General features: G+C 49.2%; 5 protein-coding genes across 5 annotated transcripts; 1 reads left to right on the top strand and 4 right to left on the bottom strand.

Moving 5' to 3' along the window:
* Positions 1-1,003: 1,003 nt before the first annotated feature.
* On the bottom strand, positions 1,004-1,984 carry CGR1 (Cgr1p; the record flags this gene model as incomplete). Its single annotated transcript, XM_020211650.1, has 1 exon — positions 1,004-1,984. One exon carries the CDS (start codon positions 1,982-1,984, stop codon positions 1,004-1,006), a length of 981 nt encoding a protein of 326 aa, XP_020064096.1.
* A 686-nt stretch (positions 1,985-2,670) lies between these two features.
* CANTADRAFT_6171 (cell proliferation protein) lies at positions 2,671-3,693 on the bottom strand (the record flags this gene model as incomplete). Its single annotated transcript, XM_020210838.1, has 1 exon — positions 2,671-3,693. One exon carries the CDS (start codon positions 3,691-3,693, stop codon positions 2,671-2,673), a length of 1,023 nt encoding a protein of 340 aa, XP_020064097.1.
* A 583-nt stretch (positions 3,694-4,276) lies between these two features.
* Positions 4,277-6,231, top strand: CANTADRAFT_26070 (chaperonin-containing T-complex subunit). The gene has a single exon (XM_020207636.1). It carries the CDS (start codon positions 4,494-4,496, stop codon positions 6,093-6,095), a length of 1,602 nt encoding a protein of 533 aa, XP_020064098.1. The 5' UTR covers positions 4,277-4,493; the 3' UTR covers positions 6,096-6,231.
* A 301-nt stretch (positions 6,232-6,532) lies between these two features.
* On the bottom strand, positions 6,533-8,505 carry SAS10 (rRNA-processing protein; the record flags this gene model as incomplete). The annotated part of the gene is made up of 2 exons (XM_020211651.1): positions 6,533-8,217; positions 8,502-8,505. The coding sequence occupies 2 exons, from the start codon at positions 8,503-8,505 to the stop codon at positions 6,533-6,535; spliced, it is 1,689 nt and encodes a 562-aa protein (XP_020064099.1).
* Positions 8,506-10,044: 1,539 nt separating this feature from the next.
* HCA4 (RNA-dependent ATPase) lies at positions 10,045-12,469 on the bottom strand. The gene has a single exon (XM_020207637.1). It carries the CDS (start codon positions 12,463-12,465, stop codon positions 10,183-10,185), a length of 2,283 nt encoding a protein of 760 aa, XP_020064100.1. The 5' UTR covers positions 12,466-12,469; the 3' UTR covers positions 10,045-10,182.
* Positions 12,470-12,833: the final 364 nt, after the last annotated feature.

Consider the following 12,833-nt stretch of genomic DNA (forward strand, 5'->3'; position numbering starts at 1 on the left):
ACGGTAGCGAGCAGGTGCAATATGCGAGAGGTAACATGCAAATCGCTGGGGGATGGGGTGTGTGTTTGTTTGGTTGACATGCGGGTGGTAATAATAGATGGTAGAGATGGCCAGTTGGCCATCTGCATGGCTATTTTAGGAGGTGCGGATATTGCCAGATGGTCAAATTAGACGCACGAGACTGCATGGTCATGCATGGGACGCCTGCACACTGGCCCACGGTATCTGCAGCCATTGATGGAACCAAGTTTAGAACTGGCTGGTGGTGGTTGGTGTCAGCGACACGCGTTACGCGGGCGTGTAGCGCGCGCACCTCCAGATGGTTGATGTAGAGGTATTGCGCACTTCGTATGTGTGACTGCTTGCTGTTGCAGGATCAGATACTGCCGGCACATGTCTTAGATTAAATATAGTCTTTTGGGAGGTACTATTGTCAGTTGTTTCAGAGCGACGCATATTTTTAATACATTAATTGTTACTTCGTTTTATTTCACGACACTATCTCTTTCAGTTGCAGACATTGTTCGGGATGGTTCGTATCGTGAGGCATCGGATTGTCAACCAGTGATCTGAGATTGATTGTTGGCTGAGGGTGGGAGCATGCGAGGTATCCCTGCGTCTCCTATCTGCGCAGAGGTGTTGGGCGGTAGAGATCCCACGGAAGACACCCACCGAGAGTTCCCTGCTGACATTTCTGCACCCCTAGCATCTCCTGCACCTACCGACAAGAGTTCTCTTTGCTCTGGACATATTCTGCCCAGACTTCCCACGCAGTTGTTATACTGCGCAGACATCCTCCGCAGACATCCTCCGCAGCATATCCATCCCAAACATGCTACTGCAGACATAGATATCGCACCTCGTTACTGGACTTATCTGCCCCAGCATACGGCAAACACCCCATATCTTGGACCACCAGACTCCTCTGCTGGACCACCCATCCTCTGCCCCTCCCACTACACCATCCCACTACACCCTCTAGCCGCCGCGTCTATTACTCTATCTAGCTTCGTCCCCCCCATGTGTTCTTGATCTGTCCGTTCAAGCGCCGTCCACAGGTGTACTTGAAGAGAAAACCCCCCAAATCTCCACTGGTGTCGGCAGCGTCAATCACTGCCCCCGCGTCCGCAAGCTTGGCGTGCGCAGTGGTGATGTACAACTCGTCACTGTTCTTGCCCCCGACAGTCACCGACGTGATGCGCAACGCTGGCAACCCAATCTTCTCCACCAACTGTCCCCGTTCATCGACGTGGACCACACAGCTGCCGTTGAACATGGCCAGGTAGACGTGTCCCTGCTTGTCCATGCACAAGCCGTCAGGCTCAGGCACGTTGGCACCCTCAAAGAGCGCGGTTGTAGCCAAAAACGGCCTCTTGTTGGACAAGGTGTTGGTGATGTAGTCGTAGTCGTACTGCCACACGGTGAACGTCAACGAGTCGGTCCAGAAGAGGTGCTTGCCGTTGGCCGAAAACGAGAGTCCGTTGGAGATCCGCGTGTCCTCGATCATGGTGTCGATGGTCAAGTCGTGGCAGTTGATGCGGTAGAGTCTGCCTTCAGGCTTGACTGGCTCGAACGGAAAGTCCGTCATGACTCCGATCCAGAGATGACCCCACGGGTCCACAATGCCGTCGTTGGAGCGCAAACGCGTGCCGTCGTGGGGGTACTTGAAGAAATAGGCCTCGATTTGCCCTGTTGAAAAGTCGCCTTTGGCCACTCCGTATTTGCCACACACCAACACCACGTTATCGTTGGAGGTCAATGCGATGGCACCCACCGATTCTTGGGGGTCGTGGTGCTTGAGCACCTGGTGGTGGTGGGAACCTTCCTGGGAGAGGAACACACGGTGGACTTCGCCAGCAATGATGTCTACCCAGAGGAGGGTGTCGTTGGACGGGTTGTAGGTGATGCCTTCCGTGAGTCTGCCACGGTAGTGGGGGAGGAATATGTCTGAGTCGGAGAGGGCGACGGTGGATGATTCTGTCATTTTGGAAAAGAGAGCAGGTGGACGCAGACGGTGGGGGACCTCCGTTATGTATGGATGGGTCGGATTTGTGTCTCACGGATTATGTCCGAAAAATGGTGCGGAAGGCGTGGGGGGCAGGGTAAGATGGTGGGGGTGGGTGAGGGAGGGTTTTGGTAGGATTGGGATTGGGTGTCGGAGGTGGAGGGTGCGGTGTGTCTGTGTCCGATGGGGAGTGTCTGGGGTGTCTGGGGTGTCTGTCAGGCCGGTGTGTTTGCGTAGGGACCCCTCCTGCTTCTATCGAGGGCCACCTCCGAGGAGTTAACTTTTTAACCCTGCAAGGCACTGGCTGACAATGGCATCACCAGACGGTCCGGGCTTGATCCGGACATTTGTCGGAGTAGACCCAAGCACGGTGCTGCCTCATGCACTGAATAACGAGGGGTGCCGATAACAGCGACCCCGCGACTACCGCCATACCGGCCATGGCTTTTACGCGTTTACACAATATCCAAAGTCTAAATCACTCCGCCTCTGGGAAACCTTACCCGCAGCATGTTCATTCCTACCTCTAGATGCCGTCTGCACGCCGCAACCCCGGATCGATGCACGCCAGTGGTTGTCAGTCAACATGCAGGAGACCCCAGGAACATCCATACTTCACCACCAGCAAACATCCTTACCTCCACCTCCGCTACACTCCAGTCCACCTATTTCGCCTGGAGCTTGGCCCACTCCCGTGCCAACTCCACCATGGCTTCGCTATTGCCGGCTGCGTCCACCACGTCCAATGGAACCTGGCTTTCGCTGTACTCTTTTTGCGCAAACCGGCCCACGTTAGTTTCGGTGATTAGCCTTAATTCGGGGGCTACTCCCACCAAGAGCTCGTTCCAGGTGTAGAGAAGCGAGTCGCACTTCCGACTGAACGGATTGACGTCCACCACGTACACCTTGTTGGAGGGACGGCTCACGTACACGTCCACAATGTACTGGCTCTGGCCAAGTTGGCCCACCACCTGCGAGTAGATAAAGTCCTCGATCACCTGCTTGAGCTCGTCCTGCAATGCCTCGAGAAACACGTAGTGGTTCAAGTCGCGCTGGGAGATCCCGAGCACCCGGTTGTCTTTGACAAACACCCGAAACTCGAGCGCAGGGTTAATATCCATCCATTTGCGGAGCACCAACTCGTACTCCACCTTGTCAGTCCCGTCCTCCACGCCTTGTGAGGACTTTCCCGCCTCTTCCACGCTGCTGAAAGGGTAGTCCAAGTCGTCCACGACGTGGTCCGACGCATTGAGCAACAAGTAAACGTCGTTTGGACTGGTGCACCGCGTGGTATTGCCTGCCATGATCCACCTGGCGTCCTTGGGAGCCGACCAGTTGAGTTTGGGCGTCACTGCTCCTCCGAGCTTGTCGATACCGGCTTTGATCTGGTCGTGGAGTGCTTGAAGCTGGTCTATAGTCACTGTAGGTGCGGTCTCACCGTCATCCTCGCCGTCCAGATCGTCCTCCCAGTCGCTGTACTCGTTGTCGCTGTTGTTTTCGACCCCATGAGCCTCGTTTTCAAGCTTGATGCTGTCACTGGCCAAGTAGTCCAAGAACTCTTGGGGAAGTGGCTTGAGGATGATCGACTTGACGGCGTGTGCTTTGAGCTTGGGGTACCACTGGGAGTATGCACAGCCCAACACGTGCGCTTTGGTGACCTCTATGGGTGTGAACGTGGCGTAGGACATGGTGAAGTGTTCTTGGTGTGTCAGCACGAAGATGAGATGTTGGAGCACGTGTCAAAAGTAACGTGAAAAAAGTACTCAATGCACGTGATACGCATCACATGACATAACAGTTAACTTACTAGTATCGTAGTACGGAAGTTTGCCAGATCCACAACGAAATAAATAATCAAAGGTTAGCCGCTAACTTGAGAGAAATAGTCAAACTAACCTGATGACAAGTCATAAGCATATATTAGCAATATATGAAATGATATAAAAATAAGTCGTCTGAGGAAAAATCCATCTCCGTGTATAGCCCTTGCAAATCATCGACTTAATGAATGATTAGATACTTTATTTTCATTTGGTTTATTTTCATTTGTATCCTCTTCGTTGTTTTATCTACGTGTTTAACACAAATATTTATCCTCTACTATTTCTGTTTTATATTTTATTTTCTTCTTTTGGTGTTATATGATTATATAAGCCAGATAGTATCTTTCAGTATCAACCGAACAATCCAAGGACTCTTTGCAATACCCGTCCATTATATTTCTCCCATTCAGCCGTACAGCCTCCACAAAGCACCTGAACACGGTCACGTGATTCCTCCGTCAAATTTTCACCGCGACGGCGACAAAAATTTACTGATCCACTCTTCACTCCCTCCAGGTATATCCCATCACCAGGCCCTTATTCCTAGTCCACCGTTCCCATAACACCCCAGCGGCACTACCGAGACCTGCAGCTTTGATTTGCAAAAAAAACCAAGTTTCTACCTCCACAAACGCCCCAGTAATAGCCACACACAAAACTCCACCATGGCCCAAGTACAACCAAGAGCAATTGCTCCTTCCAATGCCACGTTCAAAGACAAAGAAAAGCCCCAGGAGGTAAGGAGATCCAACATCTTGGCTGCCAGAGCCGTTTCCGACGCCATCAGAACCTCGTTGGGCCCCAAAGGAATGGACAAAATGATCAAAACTGGCAGTGGCGAAATCATAATCTCCAATGATGGTGCTACCATCTTGAAGCACATGGCAGTGTTGCACCCAGCAGCCAGAATGTTGGTGGACGTCAGCGCCGCCCAGGATATCGAAGCTGGTGACGGTACCACCTCGGTTGCAATTTTGACTGGAGCTTTCCTTGGAGCCGCTGACCGTTTATTGAACAAAGGTATCCACCCCACCCTCATCGCAGAGTCCTTCCAGAGAGCCGCCAAGAGATCGTGCGAAATCTTGTTGGACATGTCTTACAAGATCCAGCTCGACGACAGAGAACAGTTAATCAGAGCCGCATCTACTTCGTTATCATCGAAAATTGTTTCCCAGCATTCTTCCATCTTGTCACCATTGGCAGTGGATTCTGTGTTGAAGGTCATCAACGAAGAGCAGAACAACGTCGACTTGAACGACATCAGATTAATCAAGAAGGTGGGAGGAACCATCGACGACACCCAATCGATCAAGGGCGTTGTGTTAACCCAGAACGTCGTCAAGAGCGCTGGTGGACCCACCAGAGTTGAAAAGGCCAAGATTGGTTTGGTACAGTTCCAGTTGTCCCCTCCAAAGCCTGACATGGAAAACAATGTCGTGGTCAACGACTACAGACAAATGGACAAGATCTTGAAGGAAGAAAGAGCCTACTTATTGAACATTTGTAAGAAGATCAAAAAGTCGAAGTGTAACGTTTTGTTGATTCAAAAGTCCATTTTGAGAGATGCCGTCAATGACTTGGCGTTGCATTTCCTCTCCAAGTTGAACATTATGGTCATCAAGGACATCGAGAGAGATGAGGTCGAGTTTTTGGCCAAGTCCACTGGATGCAAGCCTATTGCTGATATCGACAATTTCACTGAAGACAGATTGGGTTCTGCTGACTTGGTCGAAGAGGTCGAAAGCTCCGGCTCCAAGATCGTCAAGATTACCGGCATTACCTCCAAGAACATCAAGCCTTCGGTGTCTGTGATCGTCAGAGGTGCCAACCAATTGGTGTTGGACGAGGCCGAGAGATCCATCCACGATGCCTTGTGTGTTATCAGATGTTTGGTCAAGGAGAAGGCCCTTATTGCCGGAGGTGGTGCCCCAGAAATCGAGGTTTCCAAGACTTTGATGAAGGAGTCCCACACCTTGGTTGGTGTCGAACAGTTCGTTTACCAGGAGTTCGCCAGTGCCTTGGAGGTGATTCCTACCACCTTGGCCGAAAACGCCGGTTTGAACCCAATTAACGTGGTGACTGACTTGAGAAACAGACACGAAAACGGTGAAAAGAACGCCGGGATCTCTGTGAGAAGATCGGGTGCCTCTAATACCTACGACGAGCATGTGTTGCAGCCAGTATTGGTCAGCACCAGTGCCGTCACCTTGGCTTCAGAATGTGTCAAGTCCATTCTTAGAATCGACGATATCACCTTCAGTCGTTAGGCCACCCATTCTTAGATCCGTCAGTTTTCCGAAGCGACGAATCACCTCTGTCGTAAGACCCCACCAGCGATGCTAAATCTTATAGAATACGACACAACATCTCCAGTATATATTAACAATACAAACCATCGTGGAAAATATAAACATTGTGAATGTAAAATTTTGGTATTGGCAAGGCGGTAGCAATTGTCACCATATGCCGAAGGGGACTTCTAGTATAATTTTTTGGAGCTGTAAATTCCAGAAGTTGAAAAATTCTATTATATAATCTTTAAATCTCCTTTATTATATACATCAATTACATACATAACCATGATTGTCCTAGCACTGTCCAGCATACTAACCACGCCTGAAATATCGCCTTCCAGTACGTTAATACACCCAGTTCATGAACAAGATAAACATCAGTGGGAACTCGTTCCACAGCAACCACCTCCTCACACCAACTTGACAGACCGCGACAATCCCTTCTTGATACCAGTCTTTTCTCCCTGGTATGGACCGCTGTCGCCCTTGTACACTTGTCTGACGGAACCAAGCTTCTTCTGGGCCTTTTCGTACTGCTTTCTCTTCTTGACTCTCGAGTTTCTGTACTCCTTCTTTCTGTGGGGTGTGAGACCCTTGTTCTTGAGGATCTGGTAGTTGATGGCTCTCTTGCCGTCCGCACCCAAGTGCTCCTGCAACTCCTCCAACTTGCCTTCCTTGGCAGCCTTGACTGCCTCTTCGTGGGCCTGTTTGCGGGCCATTTTCTTGTCTGTTCCCGACTGCTTCAACGACTGGTAGTACTCGAGGTCGTCGCCATTGTTGACATCTTCTGCCACGCGTTCGTCTTCGGAGCCGTAGTCCTGGCCGTCCAAGTCGTCTCCCAATTGCAATTTGTCCTGGCCCAATCCCTTTTTGCGGGCTTCTTCCACCAACCGTTGTTGTCTTTCGAACAATCTTTCTCTGTAGGGCAAGTCCAAGTCACCTGAGTAGCGCTCGTTGTTCTTGGCCTGGGCCTGGTCGATCTTGGATGTGTAGAATCTCAAAGTCTTCTTACGACGTTGCTTATCTTCCATATCCACATCATCTGGAGTGGCTTCCGAGAAGTCACCAGTACGTGCACGAGCAGCAGTCTTGATGGAACGCTTGGCTGTGATGTCGATGTCGATGTCAGACTCCGATTCTCTGGCATCCACGTACTTGGAGTCCGATTCAGAACCAGAACCAGACCCAGAGTCTGAGTCCGATTCCATGTCGGAATCCACCTCCAAGGCACCCATTTCGACGTCTGAGCCCGACTCGAGCTCGGGACCTGCTGTGTGCTTTGCCAACTCGCTGTCTGGCAACTCGTTGGCCTGTCTCCACACTTCTCTGGATCTCAAAATGGATTCCATCACTGGATTCTCCTTCATGCTGCTGAAAGCTTCGCCGTTCAAGTTGTCGACAAACATGGCAAAGTATGAGGCAATGGACCCCAAGTATGCTGCCAATGCTACCTTCTTGACCTCCACGAGCTCGTTGGATGGTTTGGCTTGCAATTCCTCCAACCGAGGCTTGAGCAGAGTCAACTCCGAGAGCAACGGCACGAATTCTGGGAACGACTGCGTCAACAACTCCATTTTCTCGCCGTCGCTGAGGCTATTTATCGTGCTGTCTTTGCTTATGATGAACTGTGATTTGGCCTCCTGCTTCTCTTGCTCTTCGACTGCGCCCTTCTTCCAGTCCTCCATGACATCCTCGTCGACGTAGTCATCGAGCGCCAACTCCTCCAAGTGCTTCTTTTGCTGTCTTAATGCTTCTTCCGACATTTGCTTAGCGTCTTCATCGTCACTGGCATCGTCTCCTCCGTAGTACGCCTTCTTTCCACCCCAACCAGCGACTTCCTCGTCTTCAGCTTCCTCTTCATCCTCACCAAGACTGTCCTCGTCCTCGTCATCATCCTCGACATCGTCTTCGTTGTCTTCTCCAACGTTTATACCCATGACTTCTTCTTCTGACGACTCGTCGTAGTCGTCCGCCTGTGCGTAGTCGCCGGCATTATCGAGAAGGATTTTTTCCTGGTTAGCGTTGAAAGCGTCGACCTCGTCGAGCTCGACGTCTTCGCCAACATGGTGCTTGTTTCTGGTTCTTCTGGCCATGGCTGGAGTTGTAGATGTAGCAGGCGATGAGCATTTTTTTATCAGGCATCGTGAACACGTGATCCACAACACGTGATCCATCACCAAAAATCGCAGTTTTTGATTTCAACTACGATTCCTCTATCTCTCATGTCGAACCGTTTGGAGTCCCTAAACGGCAAGAAGGCCCCTGCGGGCGCCAAGCCGTCGTTGAAGTTCAAGCCCAAGGCTGTTGCCAGAAAGTCCAAGGAAGAAAGAGCAAAAGATGCCCCAGTACAAGTCAAACAAGAGCCTGTCTCATCAGCACCCATCCGAGGCCGTGGTTCCCTTCGTGGAAGGGGACGTGGTGGCAGAAACAACTACGCAGGCACCCACTTGGTGTCTTCAGGTCCTTTGTCGTCGGGATCGGTGTCGATGGGCAATGCCAATGGATCGAAGTTGGGATTGACCTCGGACCAGACCTTCAACTCCATTTCGCCTACTCCGGAGTTTCTCCAGAACTTGAAACTCAAGGAGCGCACCAAGTCGCCTACGCCAGGCTACGAGTCCGAGAATGAGGAGGAGGACCACACAAAAATCAACATGAACGAGGAGTACCGTTTTGCTGATGAAGAAACCACGCTTTTCCCAGTCAGACCGCAGAGAGTCGACCCAGACAAAGAGGAGAAACCAGTGCAGACGAAGTCCGAGTCTCCCGAATTGGTCGATAGTGAATCTGCCACTGTGAGCAGAGAACCCACAGTCAAAAGCGAGCCACTTGAAGAAAAGTTGGAGATCATAAAACAACATAAAGCAGCATTAGAAAGCAAGATTGCCGAGCCAACCGATCTCTTCGACCGAGAAGAGTCCAACAAGCTCATCGTCGACCACCAAGAGATCTTGGACTTGTTGACGGACCGATTCGACCAGCTCTCTACCGAATCCGAACCCAACGAGAACTACATTGCATTCCATTTACCCAAAGTGTTGCCCAAATACGAAAACCAGTCAGGGGTGAAAGATGAGCCGGCGGAGAAGAAGACATCGTCGTATAAGTCCCGGTTTGTGTCTGATGTTGCCCAGCTCAAGGGCCAGATTGGCCATGTGAATATCCACCAGTCAGGTAAGATCTCTATCAACTTGGGGAACGATAACAACTTATTGCTTTCCAAGGGTAATCCCTCTAGCTTCTTGCAGGAGTTGGTAATGCTTGAATTAACTGAAGCTCCGGAAGGCGAAGATGTTGAAATGATGGACGAAGAGGGAAGAAAGGTGAGGGGAAAGGTAGTAAGGCTTGGTGCAGTGGAAGAGAAATTAGTTGCTACTCCGATCATTAACTGAGGAACGTTGTGAAAATGAGTATATAGTGACAATATAATAGTGTAATATTAGCTGGAAACCATAGAAAGGGCACAACTAGCTGGAAATCACAGCAAAGGGTAATATTTACAAGAGACCACATAAAAATGGAATACTAGCTGGAAGCGGTGGACAGGGCAATTAAAACATCACGATAATACCATCCAATGGGCAACAGAGAGTAGTAGTTGATACATCGATAGCAATGATTAGTAATGCATACTTATCTAATAAGTACCATTTGGCAGAATGAAGAAATAGGTACACTGAATACTTCATGGATGTAAAGCACTGTTTTAGTTAATATATAATCAATACTTACAATACATTTAATATTCGGGGTATATTAATTTAATTGGTTAAGCAATGTACTGTTAATGCATCTTATTCTAGTTCGAGTCTATGTGTTGGAAAAGAATTTACTAATAGGATTCTTCATACAGCTTTAAATTGTTCTAAGCAGTACACAAGCCATTTTACGCCCAGTAAGGTTTCACTGTTTACAGTTTATTCTTTCTGATGATATTTATTATGCTCTAGTATTACATCTCTATTACAGCGCCCTTGGGATGAACCCAGTAGCCTTCGACGATGGAATATTTGGTGCTTGAGTATTGTGTCAATACAGCCATTTCTCAAGACTATCGGCCTTATTCCTGCAACAATCTTTGGGTCAACGATTCCAAGTCTTCCAAGGTCTCTGGCTCGTCAATTTCAAGAACGTCGTCATTCTTCTTGACATGCTTATCGTTCTGGAACCACTTAGGCTTCTTCGAATCTGGTTCCTCACCACTGGAGTACTCCATATCCTGCTCGATGTTGGCATCTTCGTCGTCACTGCTCTCATTCATTCTTCTCTCCATCTCCTTTCTTCTTCTCTTCTTCTCCTTCTTCTTTTCCTTGACAGTCAACATGTCTTCGATATCTGCCTCGTTCATCGCCACGGTCTCCTTGCTGACGAACGACTCCTTCTGGTCTTTGGCACTTCCCTTGGCCTTAAAGTCGTCTTCGTCTTCCAATTCGTACAATGGATGGGCGACACCATCGTCGTCGAACTTCAATTTCGTGGCATTACCTGTCAGGGACATTTTCTTGGAGAGTGCCTTTTTCTCAGCTCTCTTAGAGACAGGCTTGTTCAAGTCAGGTAACTCGTCGAGGTTGAGGTCGTGGTCCTTTCTCTTGACCTTCATGAAGTCGTCGTCAGAGTCGTCTTCCTCGTCTTCTGCTTGTGTTTGTGCCTTCTTGGTGCCTGCGAGGTTCAAGTAATGGTCAGACAAGACTGTCTGGTTCTTTCTCTCAAACATTCTGTCGTACTTGGTTCTGACCTTATCGCCCTTGTCGTTGGCCTCTTCACCATCGTCGTTGGTTTGTTCCAAGGCCACCAATTTTCTAGACATGTTCTTCTTCTCCTTGGCTCCTTGGCCACCCTTTATCTTGATCTTGGGAGCTCCTGGAAGTCCCAACGAAGCAGCAAACTTCTCAGTAGGCAATGCATCGATTTTGAAGATATCCTTATCTTTCTGGACGAAGATGGAACGGTAGTACGAGATAAATGCTCTCTGTCCAAGGTTCTTCAAGATGGGGTCCTTGAAGCACAACGACTGCAACTGGGGCCTGATGGACTTCTTGTTCTTGGATTTGATGTTCATGAATTTGGGTTCGATTTTGTTGGCCTTCAATCTGGCCAACATGCCCTCCTCTTCTGACGGCAACAACATGGCCAATGAGTTTCCTTTTCTTCCGAATCTGGCACATCTGCCTACTCTATGCACATAGGTTGCAGCGTCCTCGGGACAGTCGACCTGGATGACCCAGTCGATGGTGGGAAAGTCCAAACCTCTGGCAACAATATCTGTGGCAAACAAGCACGAGTGCTGGGATCTGGCGAACTTGGTGATGGTCTCCAAACGGGTGGTCTGCTTGTTCCGTCCGTACAACTTCAACAACGATATTCCCGGCTGCAATTGTCTGAAGGTCTCGTAGGTATATTGCACTTGTTTCGATGACGAAAAGAACACCAAGATCTTGCTCTTGAGATGCGACTTGATGAATGACCACAACACGTCCAACTTCTCGTCCAACGGGATGCGGATGTAGAACTGGCTAAGGGTTTCAGGGATCGAGCTCAGGGAAACTTCCTGCGAGTCTGAGCCGTCCACTCCGAGGGTGTTTCCGCCGATTCTTCTAGGGTTGGTCAACGACAACCGTGCCAAGTCCTTGATGTTGTCTGTCTGGGTGGCACTGAAGAGCATGGTCTGTCTGGATGCTGGCAAGTGGCCAATAATGTTGTCGATTTGCTTCTTGAAACCCATGTCCAAACATCTGTCGGCTTCGTCCAACACGAGCACTTGGAAGTTGGACACTTCCAACCCCACCGACTCGTTCAAATGCTGCGAAATACGGCCTGGCGTTCCGATCAAGATGTTCATCTTGGATATTCTGTCTTTTTCGAACTTGAAGTCCTTGCCTCCAATCACGAGACCAGCCGAGAAGTTGTTGTACTTTCCGATCTTGGTCAATACCTCAAAGATCTGAACCGACAACTCACGCGTGGGCAGCACAATGAGTGCCGTCAACCCGTCGTACTCTGAGGTCTTGTTTCTGATCAACAATTCGATGGTGGGCACCAAGAATGCAAGCGTCTTCCCGGAGCCTGTCTTGGCCGTGCTCATCAAGTCCTCACCCTTCAAGGCGATAGGGATGGTCTTCTTCTGGATCTCGGTCATCTTGACGAAACTGGCCTCTTTGAGGCCCTTGAGCGTCTGTTCTGTGATGGGAAGCTCTTCGAATTGGGTCATGGAGTCTTCATCTTTAGCTGGGTCGTATTCGTCGATTCTGCGCTCCAACTTTTTGAGAACCTCTTCCTCCTCGTCTCTGGCCAACGCTCTCTTCAGCTTGTGGTGGACCTTTTGTTGCTTTTTGGACTTGGGCATGGTGATGTAGTTGATAGACTGTGATGAGGAGATTTAACTCATCTCAAAAATTTCGGTCTATCTGCAGGACAGACACGAGTAGGAATGGGTGCAAATGGAATGGAAAGTTTGAACAGGTTTTGGGTAAGTAGATAAGAAAAAAGATACTTAAAAGTCCACATACAAGCTTTCGTAGGAATTAAATAATCGTATGGTTTTTTGCTGTTTTAGAATGTGATTTATCTTTCAATTTCACTGGAGGGTTAACTCGGTAGGAACAGACACGAATACAGGAATAAAAGTGGTATTATCAAATAAGTTATCTTGTTTATCGTTAATCAGAAGAAGAGAGATAATTTTGAGACAAGAATATTAGAAGAAGATGTGGA

Source organism: Suhomyces tanzawaensis (genome assembly GCF_001661415.1).
Source record: "Suhomyces tanzawaensis NRRL Y-17324 unplaced genomic scaffold CANTAscaffold_4, whole genome shotgun sequence".
NCBI lineage: Eukaryota > Fungi > Ascomycota > Pichiomycetes > Serinales > Debaryomycetaceae > Suhomyces > Suhomyces tanzawaensis.